At 36.5% G+C, this 19,004-nt stretch overlaps 1 protein-coding gene across 1 annotated transcript in view; it reads left to right on the forward strand.

The window, feature by feature from the left end:
• The first annotated feature begins 1,958 nt into the window (after positions 1 to 1,958).
• ERMP1 (endoplasmic reticulum metallopeptidase 1) overlaps positions 1,959 to 19,004 on the forward strand; it is a 43,118-nt gene continuing 26,072 nt past the window's right edge. Inside the window, exons 1-5 of the mRNA XM_011376637.2 lie at positions 1,959 to 2,317; positions 3,666 to 3,967; positions 7,795 to 7,922; positions 8,558 to 8,663; positions 18,669 to 18,815. Coding sequence (XP_011374939.1) covers positions 1,980 to 2,317; positions 3,666 to 3,967; positions 7,795 to 7,922; positions 8,558 to 8,663; positions 18,669 to 18,815 — 1,021 coding nt within the window. The 5' untranslated portion in view covers positions 1,959 to 1,979. The remainder of the gene's footprint in view (positions 2,318 to 3,665; positions 3,968 to 7,794; positions 7,923 to 8,557; positions 8,664 to 18,668; positions 18,816 to 19,004) is intronic.

Here is a 19,004-nt window from a genome sequence, read left to right on the forward strand (position 1 = left end):
CATTATGTCCATTATCACAGATAAGGACAGTGAGACTCTGCAGCTAACTTGCATAATGCCATGTGTATGGAAGTTTCCGATTCAAGAACTCTGACTCCAGCAGCCAGGCTTTTTTTTTTCTAATATGGTGCATTGTCTCCCATGCAATATTGTCAGAAGTGCTTAACTTACATTATCCATTCAGAAAAATAGAGCTCAAATGATTTTACCAGTAACACGGCTCTTAGTAGGTGCACCTCATCCCTAGGTTTTCTGACACCCGCCCAGTCCAGCAAGTGACAGCATAAAATAAATAAAGCTTAAAAGACCATGAGACATTTGTACTCTTCACTTAGGAACCAGAGACCCCCACATCTTGTTATGCTGCAGTGGACAGAGTTGTCTCTGAGGTGTTATCTTTCAAAGATGGTGGAGGTGCTAGAGCTTTTGGAAAGAAACTAGCAAGAGAGTTGGCTCTTATAAAAGATAAATATATATTCATTTTCTCATTCAATAAATATGTATTGAGTGATGACCATAGGCTAGGCACAGAGCTAAGTCCTGGGAACATAGTAATGAATAAATAAGATAGACATAGTCTTTGACTTCATGAACCTTCCTGACTAAAAAGGACCTTATCAAACTAAACTTATGCTGATGCTATAAATTTGTTTTCATGTATTCACCCAAGAAATATTTATAGATTACATACTACATGTCATGCTTTGTATTAAGAGGAGGGAATACAATGGCGAGCAAAGCCATTCATGATTTCTGCCTTCATGGAGCTTACGGTTCAATGAGGAAGACATTAAATAATCACATGCATACTATCGTGCTATGAGATCCTACGAATAGGAAAAACTGGCTTCATTAGATTAGGAAATATCACTTGAACTGACATTTGCAAATTAAACTGGAGTTGACTAGGGAATGATGGGAAGGAAGAACATTCCAGGCAACTCCAACAGCATGTAAGAAGATCCTGTTGGAGAAGGAAAGGTGGTGAGCAGGAAGGATGTTGAAAGAGGCCAGCTGAAGAGCTAAGAATAAGGAGCACCCTCGTGTCTGGTGGGCCTGAGCTGTAGGCTGGAGCAGAATTGGCAGTGTACCTTCCCAGTTGGTGTCTAGGTTAATGGTCATGGTGCTGCAGCAAATCTGCGCTGGAGACGCAGAGCTTTGAAGCAGAGAGGTTCATTACATTATCAGGCAGGAAGAAGACTAGATGATCGCTTTTGAGATTGCCATATTCAGTAGTGGAACAGAGTGCTGTTTTGGTAGCCCACTGATTTAGATTTAAGTTCTTCAGCTGTTACCTGTAAGCTCCTCAGCTATTAAGTGGGAATAAATATATTTTGCTTTCAGGGTTCTTATGAGAATCAAATGAAATAATGTATTAAAACACTTAGCACAGTGCTCGGCTTATGGCAGGTATCGAATAAATAATAGCTATTATTTTTCTTCACCTGTTAAATGGAGACAATGATAGTACTGGTTACATCGCATGGTTATGAAGATCTATTATTAGATTATGTATGTGGAAGCATAAGGCTGGGACTTCTTGGCGCGGTCCTATTTCTAATATTAAGAACCAGGAGCCTACAATTTCCAGAGCCTATTCTAACGCTCCTTCCAAAAGCAGGGCCATTGCCTTCATCTGCCTGGTGCACCATGTGCATTCTTTTAAAAGCAATCTCTCATTTTTTTCACCTTTCTAGGTTTATGGTTATCTTTCAATTTGGAAATCTCTCTCCCATCCCAGGCAGGGAAGCCCTGTAGGAGAAGGCATACTCAGTATGGCTAGCCTGGGCGGGCCCCTCCACGGTGCCCACTGGTGATGGGTCCAAACAGTCTGGGTCTCCGCGGCGGGACGGGCCAATCAGAAGAAGTTTGGCCCTCTGCAGTTTCCGTCCGCTCACTAGGAGGCGCTGCGGTAGCCACGGCTGCTCCCGGGGCTGTCGCGGGCTGGAGCGGTTGGGCTGGCTCTGAGGTTGGTAGCCATGGAGTGGGGTTCGGAGTCGGCGGCCGTGAGGCGGCACCGCATCGGAGGGGAGCGCCGGGACGGCTCGGCGGCCTTGCGGCAACCGGAGAGGGAGGCCCCGGCGCAGGAGCCCTTGGCAGACGCGTGCGGCGGCGGCGTGAGGACGCGGAAGCGAAGCGCGGCGGGCAGCGCTGGCGCGAGTCAGGCTGCGGGGACCGGACTGTCCGAAGCGCGCGCGGCGCTGGGGCTAGCCCTCTACCTGCTCGCGCTGCGGACGCTTGTGCAGCTCTCTCTGCAGCAGCTCGTGCTGCCTGGGGCCACTGGGCACCACAGGGAGTTCGACGCGCGTCAAGCCAGGTACCGGCCTCACCCTCCCGGCCCGCGCGTCCCCGGTGGGTCGCCTGCCAGAGCCCGGGCACCGCACCTGTGTGCACCCGCCCCAGCGGGACCGCTCAGGCTCGCCGGCACCGCCCTGCTGCACATGAAGTGGGGTGGCCTTGCTCCACCCTGTTCTGGAGTCCCAATTTACAGGACGGGGGCTTGCGTGGCCCCGGATTAGGCTGGTGGTACAGATGGGGAAGGCCAGGGGGATTGCGCCTGTTTTCCACTCCCTTTTCGTCCCACCTGCACGTGGTTTGGTTGTTAGTCGGTCCCTCGTTTTCTGGAGCAACTTCCACTTTTTGCTAGCGCTGCTGCTTTCCAAATGAAATGGAGAGTGAAATTTGTATGCTTAAACAGTTTTATAAAGTCGGATCCTGATGAGGTATCGGAAAGAAATAATGCAGTGGTCCAACTTTTTAAGGTTCACAGTACTCAAACCTGAAAGCTATGGAGGCTCAACCTGGAAGACTGCACTTCAAAATTTTATAATTTCAGAAGTTCTCAGATTCCTGGAGGTTGTCTTTGGGCCCCTAGTGTGTAAAGTTTAACTTTTTTTTTTTTTTTTAAATACACCATTAAGTGTGCTAGGAAAGGTGATTATATCAAAGGTATTGTAACCTGAGTGTGTCAGAGCTCAAAAAATCATCAGCTAGCAGTTTTCAAAAGCCACTGTGTTTTGAAAACTTTCTTTGAACACAAAGTGCTGGAAGCTTGTTTTATTAAGGACTTTCTGGAACACGCTTCCCCTACCCCCCTTTTTTCCTTCACTTGGAATGCAGTGAAAAGACAAAATATTTTTTGTTTGTTTTGGCCTAAATTGAGGTTATTTAGGCCTTGTGTGTATACTAGAGGGCTGAGTCCATTCTTCACAATCAAAACCGGTTTTTTTTGTTGTTGTTGTTATTGTTTGTTTATTTAACCTTTTGACTTAATTGTCATCACTTATTAGTTTTGGACCCAGAATCAGTAACCCTCCAGAGAGTGGCACAATGAAGTTGCATTCTGTCCTGTCTAGTCTTTAGCAGTTACACATTTTGACTAGAATACTTGGTCTTTGTATTGATTTCAAATGGGGATTGGGAGAAGTTGGGAGTGGGAGAATAAAGAAAACTCCCAAGGGCTGAATTCATGGGAGACAAAATGAAATGATGGAACTTTACAAGTAATTTTTCACAGAGTACCTGAAATAATAAAAGGCAGCCTTTTTATGTGAGAAGTCAACTTGTTTTGGGAGTGAGGGGACGTGTAGAGGAAGAGTTCTTCTGTGCTAAGTGTTAGTCTTAAGCCTAGCACACTTTGTCGTCATTCTTTTGGTCACTTCCAGGGATTATCTTGAACATATAACATCCATTGGCCCCAGGACTACAGGAAGTCCAGAAAATGAAATTCTGACGGTGCGTTACCTTTTGGAACAGATTAAACTGATTGAAATTCAAAGCAACAGCCTTCACAAGATTTCAGTAGATGTACAGCGGCCCACAGGCTCCTTTAGCATTGATTTCTTAGGAGGTTTTACAAGCTACTATGACAACATCACCAACGTCGTGGTAAAGCTGGAACCCAGAGATGGAGCCCAGCATGCTGTTCTAGCTAACTGTCATTTTGACTCAGTGGCAAACTCACCAGGTATGTTCTTGTTTTTTAGTCATTTTGAAATTATCACAGCCCACAAAGCTTATTAACACCAGGCTGCTTGGGCAATTGTGGGACACCATTTTCTTGGACAAAACCTTATTTGTGATAGCAGGCAGGATAATGAGAATGTCATTTAGTTTAAGCTCTAACCCCTTGCTATTCTCTGAAAGTGCTTTATTTATTTATTTATTTATTTATTTATTTATTTATTTTTATTTATTTATTTATTTAAACATTAGTGCCAGAAGTCCAGTGACAGGACATGGAATGTTCCCGAAGTAGCTTTATCAGTGTTACCAGTAAGCATCTCTGAGTCCTGGAGTTAGGTTCTGCAATTTCAAGTGTTTACTCAGCTAGGTGTTGTACTAGGCTTTGGAGATATGGGATAAAAAAAACAATCCTTGCCTTCATAGGACACATGGTTTGGAGGACATCTAGCAGTTTCTGTAGATGTGAAAAGTAAGAATTTTGTTCCACTGAGGATACCATACTTTTACAGTACCTCATTAATCTATAAATCTTCCTCTGAAAACACTTTGTCAAAATAGAATACTTGATGTTTAAGACAGTGTCTGACATAATACTTTGAACGAATGAGAATCCCCAAATTGAACTGCCATTAAAAAAATAAGACTCATCAGGAAAATGTTTTCAGTAATTAAGAGATTATAAGTAGGGAAGAATAGAAGATAGCATTTTACAATGGAATCATAGCATTTTAGAGGTAGACAAGACCTGAGATAGCATCAACCCCCTTGTTTGACAGAAATAAACTTTACTGATGACCATTGATCAGAGACAGAGGTGGAATCAGATGCTGGGTTACTGGCCAGTCAATTCTTTAGCTACATTTGAAAGGAAGGAGAATTAATGTTCTCTTTGGCAAACTACTTAACCTCTCCTTTCCTTAGTTTCTGATCTGTAAGATGGAGATAGTAATAGTACTTTCCTATTTGCATTGCTTTATAAGTTTTATAAGAAAAACATAGACTAGTGCCTGGCATGAAAAATTTTTTTGTTTGTTTGTTTGGGGTTTTTTTTTTGCTATTAATTGTTATTTAACATCAATATTTCCAGAATGCTTGAACTATAGCAGGCCCAATATGATCATCTAGAATTATACAAAATTTAAAATAAAATTTATTTGCTTGATTGAGTGATTCATCCTAGGATATCTTTAATCAGAAAGCTTGCCAATTATATTTAGAGTGTAACATGCTTTTAAAAATATCAGTCTACACATATTTTCAAGATTACATGTAAAAGCAATCAGATTTGAAAAAAGAAATTTGTGTTTTCAACAACAGTGGATTGAGCGCATGGAGTACAGAGTAATTTGGTGAAAAAGATGAGTTGTTGACTGTCAGTAGAGAGGTCAGCAGAACCAATGTGAATTGTTTAGGGTAGGAGAAATTCACCATGCATTTGTAGCATGAGAAGAAAATGACATCATTCCCTCAGTTCAATATTGGCACAATATCCCAATGACATTATATTATGAAATAGTCATATTCTATTAAGTATTTTTTCAAGATGTTAAAAAAGTCAGTGATACAGCCATCTGTTTAAATTCAGAAATACCTTTGCATATGCTAGGGAAACCAGTGGTCTTTCATGCCTATTTCAAAGCAGTAATAAAGTAAGTGTCACTCTTTGCCCACTATTATGATTCTTGAATTCTAGGAAGGGCCAAATTAACACCTCAGTTATTTAAGAGCATTATGTAAGAAAGATGTGTATATGAGTATCAGAAACATAGTGCCAAATGTTACAAATCATATGTATGGAGTCTAATAATGAAAGGATGGCATTTTTGTGTGTCACTGGAACTCATATTAAATTAAAATTTTATAAGAATACCTATACCAACAATCTCAAGGGCATTTCTGTCAGTAATAAAGTAGGTAAAAAAATCTACTCATAAAATAGACTACACCTGAATCCTTCCAGTGGATGAACTAATAATTGAAACAGGTATTTTTTTTTTTTTAAAAAGTTCTTCATAGCAATATATCTGGACCTTAGAAACTGATACCAATTAGGAGTAATGTTACCCACAGAAAGGCCTTAAATATCTTATTGTGTTTGCTTTGTGGTTCCAGGTTGATGGTAGAAGAGACATTGAGTTATTTTAGAGGTGACTTCAATTTCAGAGTTAATTCTAAATGGGAAAGAGATGTTGATTAACCATCCAGCCCTTATAGATACTGCCCTCTAATTTTATTTCACTTAAATATATTTGACCTTCTCTAGTTCTGTTCTCAGATAACAAGACCATTAAAAGAGGATAGTTTAAAATTTTAATCATCCATATATAGATATGTCTCTTTCAGTTTCCCTTTGAATAAAGAAAATTTTGTGGTTTGCTTCTTATTTTGAAATAACTCACAGCCTTAAAGTTAAAAACCATTAATTTTATTTGGTTTTGAGAAGGTAGCACTTTTTACTGATAGCTTGATAGTAATTAGTTATTACTTTAGTTCACTTTAATTAAAATAAAATTCAGTAATTACTGCCAAGACAACTAATAGGCAATAGTGTCTTGAGTAGGAATGGAGTCTGGAATTTAACAGTGCCAAAACAAGCATTTTAGCTAGCTGCAGAGCCTTAAGTTTGCAAAGAGAAGAAGGAAAAACACTGAGTGCCGACGACATTATCTTGTAATCCTCACAGTACACCTGTGGGGTAGGTGTCATTAGCCAGGAAGTTGTGGGATAAATGATAGCTAGAATTTACTTCCAAGTCTTTCTTACTTTAAAACCCATGCTAAACTCTGTAGCACCATGCCTCCCAATGTATAAACCCAGAAATACTCTTCTCTGGGTTATTAGTCTTTAAACTTTTTATTATGGAAAATTTCAAATATGTACAAAAGCAGAATTGTTTAATGAACCTGGGTGTACCTGTCACCCAGCTTGGACAGTCTGATCTTGTTTCTTTACCCCATTCCTGCAACCCTTGATTATTTTGAAGCAGGTCTCAGCTCTATCAGTTTCTCTGTATTTCAGTCTATATCACTGAAAGAAAGATCTTTTCTGATACGTTTGTAATACCATGCATTATCTCACTTAAAAAATAATTCCTTAATAGCAAATATCCAGTTTCTTTAACTACCTCTTACAGTACTTTTCTAAAAAGTCAAGGCACTAAAGTCATCATTATAATCACCTTGAATTAACATATAAAGTTTCTGAATCAAGAAGTTGAGATTCGATGAGGTCCTCTGCTTTATCAGTGCTGGGATGAGGGATACTACTTAGGTCATTAGTCTTTCCTGTGTCTGAGGTTCCTTGGAGAAACTTTAAAAATGCTATACCGTCCAAACTGACTACTCTGTGTATGCAGAGTGATCTTCAGCTTTTATGATTTTGGCAGGAAAACAAGCAGGAAAGGAATGGGCGGCGGGGGGAGATGATCTAGGAAGCTATGAACACCAGAAGTGAGACTATTACAGAGGTTGTGGAATAAAGATAAAGAAGGGAACAAATTGCTTTGGGTTGACGAGAATGCTAGTTTTCAGAATTAATTTAGGCCTTACCTGGTTAATTATTCAACAGCTACTAATTGAGAGGCTACTCTTGGCTAGGCATGGTTCTAGACATTAAGAGTAAGTCAACAAACAAACCAGGCAAAAATCCTTGCCTTCATGGAATTTATTGCTGGTGGGTGTAATTGCCACCTTATGGTAACAGAGCTATGCTTCTCGTCTTGCAGCTCTGTTATGGTTCCTTGATGAGAAAACTTCATTCCTAGCCTTGATGATTCATACTGTAAGGGTTGTGAAATCAGAGAAGCAAATCTGTGTTTCTGATTTGAAGGTGCCAGTGATGATGCAGTTAGCTGTTCAGTGATGCTGGAAGTCCTTCGTGTCTTGTCGACATCTTCAGAAGCCTTACGTCATGCTGTCATATTTCTTTTTAATGGTGCTGAGGAAAATGTCTTGCAGGTGAGATTTTACTGTTTTAAATACTAGGCTTGAATAATAATAAAAAATAATAATTAACACATTTGATTATTCATCTGAGTAGTATCATAAAATTATATGCAAAAGAAATATTGTACTGGGAAGTACTTTAAAAATTCTACAGCCAGTTGTGTACTCATGTTCAGCATTTAAAAATTCAACTTAGAACGGATCATCTTGTCAGTCTGTGATTCATAAAAGGTCTCTGTGATGGCATAATTATTCACCTCAGGTTTTCTTTCACGCTGGAGTTTCAGAGATGTTTTGAGGCAGGCATACCGCATGAATATTCAACCATGTGGATTGTCCCTTCTATTTTTTTGCCCTTTCTTTTGCACAACCTCACACTTACTAAGGATTTTGTTTGGCACCACTCATGGAAATCAGGCTGCCTTCTGCGATGGTGACTTTCCACTCAGCAAACTGCACATAGCCATTATACATAGAGAGATAAACAGATAGATGTCTTCAGATACAGTCTTTGAAAAAAATGTTTATTTTCCTGTTTTTCCTCTTATCAACATAGTTCTGTCTTTAAAATAAGCAAAATAGCAAAACAGAGACTTTGATCATTTCATGTTGTGTAACCTATATTTGGTTTTTTCCTTCTCATTCAGGCTAGTCATGGTTTCATTACTCAGCACCCCTGGGCCAGCTTGATTCGTGCATTTATTAACCTGGAGGCAGCAGGTGTAGGAGGCAAAGAACTTGTATTCCAAACAGGTATGTGAGGCTACATTTTATATTTTAATGCAATTGCATTGTATACTTTCATGTAATTCTTTTTTGATAAAAGTGGAAAGTTTTTGAATATAATATCTTTAATGAAATGAACATTCTTTTTAAAGGATGAGGTAGTTTTAGCTTGTCTTTGTATGGTTGTTATTATATGCCAAATGTCATTCAGAACATTTTATGTATAAATAAGTCACTTAATCCTCAGAACAACATGAGGGAATAGTACTGTTATTACCCTCATTTTACAGATGAGAATACTGAGGTAAGAGAGATTACAACTTGCCTTAGGTTTCACTATTGGTAGATGACACAGCAGGATTTGAACCTAGGCAGTCCAGATTCAGAGCCCTGTTCTTACCACTAACCAGGTTGTTGTATAGATGGCAAACTTACTTTTAGCCATTATGGATGATTATTATATAAATAATAAATGACAATAATTTCATGAATTAAAATGAGAAAATTTACCCATACTTAAAGGAATTTAAATGCATTTACCTAGGGTTAATGAGGTCTAGACCCAAGTCAGTTCCTTTATTTACATTTGTTGAGTAGTTACTTTTGCTAGTTTATAGTCTGTGTTTTTTATAAATAAATGTAGGTAGTTTTACATAAAAATTCTACAATCGTATACATTTTAGATATAATTGCATTGTCTGGAAGGATATAAACAAACTGTATAATAGTCACTGCTGGGTGGTGAGTATTGGCTAGTGGAGCTGTGGTGAGTGTGACTGGAGAGGAAGGTGGAGCACAATGTAAAAAAACAGTTTGACTCTCCATTGCTTCATGAATTTAAAACCAGAACTGTCATAACTGCTTTACTTATACTCTTTATAGTTTTCTGTAAAACTATAAATTTTCGCATTGCATGTGATTATTTTCATAATAAGGCAATAACAGACTCATTACTAGTTAGCAACATATATTCAATTTAAGTGTTTTACTCATTCTAAAATAAAATCCCCACATTTCAAAAGTACTTTTTTCTGGAAGGCATCCTACAGAAAATTTGGAGAGGATATTTCCCTCTTTCTCTGAGTTTTTATACAGTATTTTCCCTCTAGGTTTTGGTAGCTTATTCTTGTGGCTAAACTGCATACCCAAAAGTTTTCCGGATGCAGACATGCTACTGCCTCTCCCAGTATCTCACTTCCAGATTCCACTGCCTACAAAAGACTAGCTTTCCTTTGGGGTGGCTTTCAGAAAGCTAGTTATTGTTGCTTTCACATTTGAATAAAAGAAGGTAAAGGCCGCCTGGATTTGGAGTTCTGCTTGAGAGTGTATGCTAGATCGCTCTGTCCTCTGCTTCTTTAACAGGCCCTTATTTTCCTGTGCAGTAGCACTTGTTCTGTCCTGGAACCTTTCAGTTGAAACAGTTTGTACTCTCTAGTGCTCCATTGTCATTTCAGAGAGGGACATTCAGTTGGGGAATATTTGGTGACTAGAATAATCATTACTACCTAATTTTTAAAATGGGCCAGAATGCATGAAAGAATGACTTGATTTATCAGGCTAGTGGTATGTATCATGAGTCAAGAAGGCTCGATTTAATAATTTTGAAGGTAGTATAAAATTCATTATTTTAAAATTTAAAACAGATGAAACCAGTAATATATGTTCCTTATAAAATACTCAAATACTTCCAGCTTTGAGTAGAAGAAAGCGCATAAGGAAAGGAGTCACAGATTTCTTTTTTGTCTCCTGTGAAAAAAATTATCCATGCCCCTGTTATCGTACCATCCAGAGCAAACCATGTTATATTTTAATCTCTACCCTTCTGGAATGTTTTATATACATATACATTAATATATTTTATATATTATGCATACATAATGTACATATCTTACAAAACTGGGGTCATACTATATCTGCTATTGTATAGCCTGCTCGAGATTGAATTCTTAAAAAAATAAGCTTTATTGAGATATCATCCATATTTACAATTTACTCGGTTAAAATATAAAATTCAGTGGTTTTTAGATATTCACAGAGTTGTGCAGTCATCACAGTCAGTTTTAGAATCTTCATCATCCCAAAGAGAAACTCCATACTCATTAGCAGTCTGGCATCTTTCACTTCGTATAATATTTTTTGAGGTACGTCCACGTTGTAGCATGTATCAGTACTTTATTCTTTTTTTTCTTTTTTTATGGCTGAATTATATATTCCATAGTATGGATATATCTCATTTCGTTGATCATTTATCAGTTGATGGGCATTTGTGTTGTTTTGACTTTTAGACTATTATGAATGATGCTGCTATGAACATTTGTGTGTCTGTATGGATATATATTTTATTTCTTTTGGGTAGAAACCTAGGAATGGAATCCCTAGGTCATATGGTAAATTCATGTTTACCTTTTTAGGAAGCTGCCAAACTAAACAATTAAATTTTATTTTAGAAGAAATGTAAATTCAAACAACAGTAAGAATTTTTTAGATTAGATTTGCAAAAAGTAGGTGGAATGATAATATTCAATACTGCTGAATATAGAGGAACAGACATTTTCATACACTGTTGGTAGAAGTGCAGATTGATGCAGTTTGGGTACAGTTTGGTAGTATATACCACTTTATTACATGTGCAGACCCTTCTGTCCAGAAGCTCCACTTGTAGGAATTTATCCTATAGAAAGAGTTGCACATAGGCACATAGATCTAAGTACTGCATAGTCTTCTTGGCTTTTTTTATGAGTAAAAAATTGAAATCACCTTCAAGGTCCATGCATAGGAGACTGGTTATATTAATGGTGACTTAAATATTTTTTTCACTCTTCAATCATTAATTCCCCCCTCTCCCATGAGATCATTTCCATCAGCACACAAACATGCTTTTTTTTCTCTTCTTAAAGAAACCACTTTTGATCCCTCCTCACCCCACAGCTATTGCTTGTTTCTCAGTTTCTGTCTATGGCAAAATTCCTTGACTGGAATTCCTTTATTCCTGTTTTTGAACTAGTTGTTGTTAGCTTTAAGTTTACTGTTGTACAAATCACATTGCTAAACACAGGGGTCAGTTCTCAGACCTCATCTTACTTGGCTTCCCTAACAACATTTGCTGTTCTCAGTCTCTTTTTATTAATTCTTCCTTTTTTTTTCCTCCTTTCTTTTGAGTGTTGATGCCACCAACTAAATTTAAAAGGAAGTAGAGCAGTGGGCATGATGGCTGTTTGACTAAGCTGTGTCTGCTTTTACTGGACTTTCAGGGAACTTTGACTTTTCATTCATTTCTTTTCTCCTTTTTTTATAAAAAAATCTTCAATTCTTTTTTTTTTTGTCATCAAAATATAATAGACAATTAGTTGCTTATATTTACATTGTACAATTCAATGAGTTTTTTTCACTTATAGTTTGCATACAATAATATACCACTTTCAGTTGTACAGCATAGTGATCAGAGATCCATATAACTTGCAAAGTGATGACCCCACTAAATCCAGTACCCTATACCCCCTTACATATTTATTACAATATTATTAACCCTCTTCCCCATGCTACACTCTACATCTCCATGTCTATTCTGCAACTATCCATTTGTACCTCTTAATCCCTTTGCCTTTTTTTCCCCTCCCAACCCCCCTCCCACCTAGTATCCCTCTAAATATTCTTTGTATCAATGAGTTTATTTCCACTTTTGATGTTGTTGATTTTGTTCTTTAGATTTCACATGTATGTGCAATCATGCAATATTTGTCTTTCTTTGTCTGCCACACATGCTCATACTCTTTGCATTAAGAAAGATGGAGCTCATTTCTTAAGAAGAAAATTGTTACACAAGAGGAACCATCATATGGCAGGAGATAATGGCAGGAGAAAGAAAGTAAAACGAAAATATTTCTGTATCTTCCTTCCATCTTTCTCTGTGAGGTAATTGAAAGCTTTCTGGGAGAGTCAGGATAGGGTAATAATTAGGAGCACAGGCTCTGCAGTCAGACGACCTAAGTTCAAATCTCAGCTGTAGCAAACCCGAGGCGCATAACCTCAGACAAGTCACATAACTGCTCTGTGCTTCAGTTCCTCATCTGTAAAATTGGAACAGTGTTTGTACCTACCTCTTAAGATTGATGACTACTGAGTAAAATCCTTAAGTTTGCGATTTCTCATCTAAGGGCACCCTTTGCCTTGTTTTTATCATGGCAAGACTATCTTACTCAGGAGCTGATCTGCCTTCCCCATCTCCCTGGCCTGCCTTTTTACATCAAAACTTGGTCCATAGGCCCCAGTGGACAATCGGTGAGAGGCCTGCATAGGGCTGGAGCTTTAGCATGCAGTGGTGAATCTCTAAGGAGTTAAAAGCCAGGTAGTGGATATTTAAAACTGTAAAATATAAGAAGGGTCTTATATTTTCTCAAGTATTTTTTATAGTAGAATGTATAAATGAATTTAAACTTTCATCTTTAGGTGCCTTTCTTTCTTTTTTTATTGGCATGAAAGAAAAGCACAGAGCTCTGAGTGTTCAGCTTAATGAATTTTTACAAACTGAATATAATCATGTGATCAGAACCCAGATCAAGATTGAGAGTATTGCCAGCACTCCACAGGGCTCTCTTGTGTCTCCTTCATAGTCATTTATCACCTCAAAGGTTACCACTGTTCTTGGTAGATTTAATTTTGCTCGCGTTTGAACTTTCTATAAACTGACTCATATGCTATGTTTTCTTTTGTGTATAGCTTTTTTTTTTTACTCAACATTATGTCTGTAAGATTCATCTGTGTTGCATTTAGCAGTAGTTCATTCTTTTTCACTGATGAATAATATCCCACTGACAAGAATATCTGTTCTGCTGGTGATGTTAGATTGTTTTTAGGTTTTGGCTCTCATGAATGGTGCAGTCATGAACATTCTTGTAAATGTCTTTTGGTGAATGCGTCTGTGTATGCACATTTCTGAGGAGTCATAAGGTGTGCATATTCAGCTTTGGTAGAATATTGGCATCTAAGTATGGTAAGTGCCATACTTAGATGCCAATATCAATAAAATATTAGCAAACTGAATCTAGCAATGTATGTGTTTGTATATGTATATGTTTATATATACATACAAAAAAGATAATGTTTACCAATCAAGTCGAGCTTATTCCAAGACTATGAGTTTTTTTTGTTTTTTGTTTTTTAGTTTCAGGTGTATAACATAATGATTCAATATTTGTATGTATTGCAAAATGATGACCACAATAAGTCTAATTAATGCCCATCACTACACATAGTTATAAATTTTCTTTTCTTGTGATGAGAACTTTTAAGATCTACTCTTAGCAACTTTCAAATACACAATACAGCGTTATTAACTATACTGTCACTGTGCTATGCATTACATGCCCAGGACTTACTTAGTTTATACCTCTGAACACCTTAACCTATTTCACCCACCCCCACCTCTGGCAACCACGAGTCTGTTCTCTATGTCTATGAACTTAGCCTTTCTTTTTTTTTTTTTTTAAGATTTCACATATAAGTGAGATCATACAGTATTTGTATGATCTCTGACTTATTTCATTTAGTATAATGCCCTTAAGGTCCATTCCATGTTGTCACAAATGACAAGATTTCCTTCTGTTTTATGGCCGAATAATATTCCATTGTATATACATACCATATTTCCTTTATTCATTCATCAGTGGACACTTAGGTTGTTTTCATTCTTGGCTATTGTAAATAATGCTGCATTGAACATGGAGGCGCATCTGTCTTTTCAAGTTAGTATTTCGTTTCCTTTGGATAAATGCCCAGAAGTAGAATTGCTGGTTCATATGATAGTTCCATTTTTAATTTTTTGAGGAAACTCTGTAATGTTTTCCATAGTGATTGCACCAATTTACATTCCTACCAATAGTGTACAAGGGTTCCCTTTTCTTTACACCTTCACCAACACTTGTTATTTCTTATCTTTTTGGTAATAGCCATTCTAACAGGTGTGAAATGATTTCTCATTGTGGTTTTGATTTGCATTTCCTGATGTTGAGTGCCTTTTCATGTACTGGTTGGCCATCTGCATGTCTTTGAAAAAATGTCTATTCAGATTCTCTTCTCATATTTCAATTGGATTGGTTTTGGTTTTTGGTGGTTTTTTTTTTTTTTTTTGCTATTGAGTTGTATTAGTTCTTATTTTGAATATTAACCTTTTATCAGATATATGATTTGCAAATAGTTTCTCCCATTCAGTGGGCTGTCTTTTCATTTTGTTGATGGCTTTCTTTGCTGTAGAGCTTTTTAGCTTAATATATTCCCACTTATTTGTTTTTGCTTTTGTCGCCTTTGCTTTTTGTGTCAAATTGAAAAAATCATCACTAAGAACAATGCCAAGGAGCTTACTGCCTATGTTTTCTTCTAGGAGTTTTAGGGTTTCAAGTCTTATGTTCAAATCTTTAATCTATTTTGAGTTAATTTTTGTATGTGCCAAAAGGTGGTCCAGTTTCATTCTTTTGCATGTGACTGTCCAGTTTTCCTAACACCATTTATTGAAGAGACTGTCCTTTTTCTATTATATATTCTTGGCTCCTTTGTCATAAATTTATTGAACATATATGCTTGGGTTTATTTCTGGGCTAGCTGCTCTGTTCCATTGATCTGTCTTTTTTTTTTTTTTATGCCAATAACATATAGTTTTGATTACTATAGCCTTGTAATATAGTTTGGAATCAGGAAATGTGATGCCTCCAGCTTTGATCTTCTTTCCCAAGATTGCTTTTGCTATTTAGGGTCTTTTGTGGTTCCATACAAATTTTAGGATTGTTTGTTCTATATCTTTCAAAATTGCCACTAGAATTTTGATAGGGATTGCATTGAATCTGTAGATTGCTTTGGGTAGTTATGGACACTTCAGCAATATTAATTCTTCCAATCCATGAGCACGAACTGTCTTCCAATTAATTCGTGTCTTAAGTTTCTCTCATCAGTGTCTTATGATTTTAGTGTGCAAATCTTTCAACTTCTTGGCTAAATTTTTTCTTAGGTTTTTAAAAAATTCTTTTTTGATGCAGTTGTAAGTGGTATTCTTTTCTTAATTTCAGTTCATTAGTGGATAAAATGCAACTGATTTTTGTATATTGATTTTATATCTTGCAACTTCACTGAATAGTAAATGAAGATGGTTTAATATTTGCAAAATCAATCTGTTGTCAGAAAAAAGGAGCTATCTTAATAGATAATCTCAATACAATCATCTCAGAAGATGAAGAACAAGAATATGTTTCTTTATAACAGTACATTTATCACACTCAAAAAATACGACATTAGTATAAAACTATGATCTAATGAACAATACGTATTCAGATTTCTCCAGCTGTACCAATAATGTCCTAGCTGCTTTTGTTTTTTTAATCTGAGTACCAGTTCAGGATCAAACACGGCATTTAATTGTCATGTTTTATTAGATATATCGCAGTCATTATAACAAACACATATAAAAACATAGAAGCATAAACTTAATTATTGTAAGATGAGTACCGCTCTATCGTGAAAGAGAATAGATTCTTGCCACACCCCTCCAGAAGTTTTCACCTGCTTCTTTCAAATACAACTCTCTACCTCTCTTCTAAGAGTGGCCATTGTCCTGATTTTTATGACACATTTTTTCTTGATAGTTTACCTTTACCTGTTTTTCAATGTGGTTTAAATATTTTAATAGTATAATTTTAATTATTAACATATAATACTTTAATAATAGTATTTTAACATGATAAGGTTTGATAATCTGTTTCCCCATTGTTTTCCTTTTTCCATTTGTGTTTTTCTAAGTGTATCACATCAGGAGGCATGTAACATCTGTTTGATGAACTTAACTTTTGACCCTTTAATTATGATACTTGCCTGGTTTTTCTACTTTGTAAAGTTACTTTTTTCACCTTTGTAGTGGGTACTTTGAAACTCTGTAAATATCCTGTTTCTCATGAAAATTTGGTCCTACTTTTAGCAGTCATCAGCGAATCTTACCCCAAAGCATTTTTATTATAATATTAGCCAGATACTGAGTTTTCTAGCACTGTCATTTCATCTGTAGTTAATAGGTGGAATTCTGCTAGAAGAAAGGCTTTCTAGTCTCCCTTATTTGTGTATTTATTTCAGTATTTCATGTATTTTTATTTTATAGATTATATATGTATATACTATCAGTTTGATGCATGAATTATTCCAGTTTAAGCCAGTGGCAGCCCCTTCAACTAGTGCCTGAGTCCTTTTGACATCTCTGACATGTTCCTTTGAGCACTTCTTTACTTTCTGGTACAAGATGTTCTGACTTCTGCTTTCCTAGCCCCAGTTCTGGAACTAGCCATTTCTCTAAGGAGACCTGGTCATTTTAGTGTATAATGGTATTCAGAAGCAAAGATCTTGGTGCTAAGTATGTTTTTTCTTTCTATTTATCCTGTTTGGGGTTTGTAGAGCTTTTTGAATTCACAGCTTGATGTTTTCTGTGGAAAATTATTAGCCATTATCTCTTTAAACATTGCTTCTGCTCTATTCTGTCTTCTCTCCTTCTGGGACTTCAGTTAGTCATATGTTAGACCTTTTTACTCTATCCCACATGGCTGATATACTCATTTCTATATTTTTCATCCTTTTTTTCTTTCTGTGTTTAATTCTGTTAATCTATAATCCTTCTTCTGCTGTGTTTAGCTTTGTATTCAACCATCTGTTAAAATCCTTAACATCAGTTGTTACATTTTTCAGTTCTAGGGTTTCCATTTGACTCTTTTTTTTAAATAGATTGCACTTGTCTGCTTAAATTCTTGTTATCTGTGTTTTTGTACATAATAATCATAATTATTTTCAGACCTGTGTTTGGTAACTACAGTATCTGGGTCACTTGCATAACTGGTTCTATAGTGTTTCTCCACCTCTCTGTCTCCCCCTCATTTATGGCCATTTTTTCCTGTAGGAAAGCAGTTTATCTGTTTATAAACTTATTAAAGTGTTAATATTCTTAGATTTTCTGAAATACAATTACTTGATCTGTCTATATCAGTCAACTCTTTGCTCAATTTTGTTATAAAAAGCAACCCCTGGATCTCAGTTACAACAGCAAAGGCTTATTTCTTGCTCATGTTACATTTTGGTTCCTGGATAACTGCAGTTATGTTCCATGGTTATTATGTTTCATGTGTCTTATTCATTCTGGGATCCAGGTTGAAGGAGAAGTCCCATCAGGGATGTATTGATCTCATGACCAAAATTAACAAGAGGTATGGACCACATGATGTCTCTTAAAAGTCTTCTTGGTTGAGGTTCATGTCTCTCCCATTCACAGTCTATTGGCCAACACAATTCATGTGGCCAAGCCTGCAGTTAAATAGGGTGAGAAAGTATATGTGGTACTCCCACAGGAAGGCATTTCATTACAAGTTACATGAGAGGGAGGAGTGAGTAATTGGAAACAGTAATACAATTTGTCTTCCTATCCTAAAGAAAAAACTCCCATATTTGAAAAAAACCATGTATACATGAAGGTATTAGTGCAGAATTATTAATAATGATTAAAAAGATTATAATCAATAGTAATAAGGAACTTTATGATATAGTCAGTGAAATGTTATGTAGTTAATTAAAATGACCACTGTAATATCTAGCAATGTAGGAAAACGCATTTAATACAATGTTAAATGAAAGACTAATGTACAGAGTATGTATACCCTATGAGTACAGCTACATACACACATTCATACATTTTAAAGAAACTTGAAGATACAAAAATGATAATAGTTATCTTAGGATGATGGACTTTTGAGTGATTTAAAAATTTTTAAATTAAACTTTTAAGTGCTATTATTTTATAATTAAAAATAATTTTGTTTTCTGAAACGTTATTTTTATTCTAAAAGTTAAACATTTATCAGAGAAATGTTGGAAAATACAGAAAAAAAATTGAAAAAAAACCCCAAAACACTGGACCTTTCTTTCCAGACCACCACAGTAACAATTTTAGGTGTGTTAAAAAATCAATATGTTTTAAAAATTACCAGATTAACTTTATATTGTCATGTTTCATTTCAGGTCCTGAAAATCCTTGGTTGGTCCAAGCTTATGTTTCAGCAGCTAAACACCCTTTTGCTTCTGTGGTGGCTCAGGAGGTTTTTCAGAGTGGAATCATTCCTTCAGATACTGACTTCCGTATCTACAGGGATTTTGGGAACATTCCAGGTATTTTGTCAGTTGTTATGGGCTATAGTGTGACAATGCTTAATCAAAGTCAGATTTTACTTTTTGGAAGTTTGTGAGTAAACAGCATTTTCTGAGAGCAAATTGTGTATGTGAGTGCTCTGTATTCTGACTCATTGAAACTAAATTCCTGATATTTTCCTTTTCTTTTAAACTCCACTCTGGTTTAAA

The sequence above is a fragment of the Pteropus vampyrus genome, unplaced genomic scaffold, assembly GCF_000151845.1.
Source record: "Pteropus vampyrus isolate Shadow unplaced genomic scaffold, Pvam_2.0 Scaffold301, whole genome shotgun sequence".
NCBI lineage: Eukaryota > Metazoa > Chordata > Mammalia > Chiroptera > Pteropodidae > Pteropus > Pteropus vampyrus.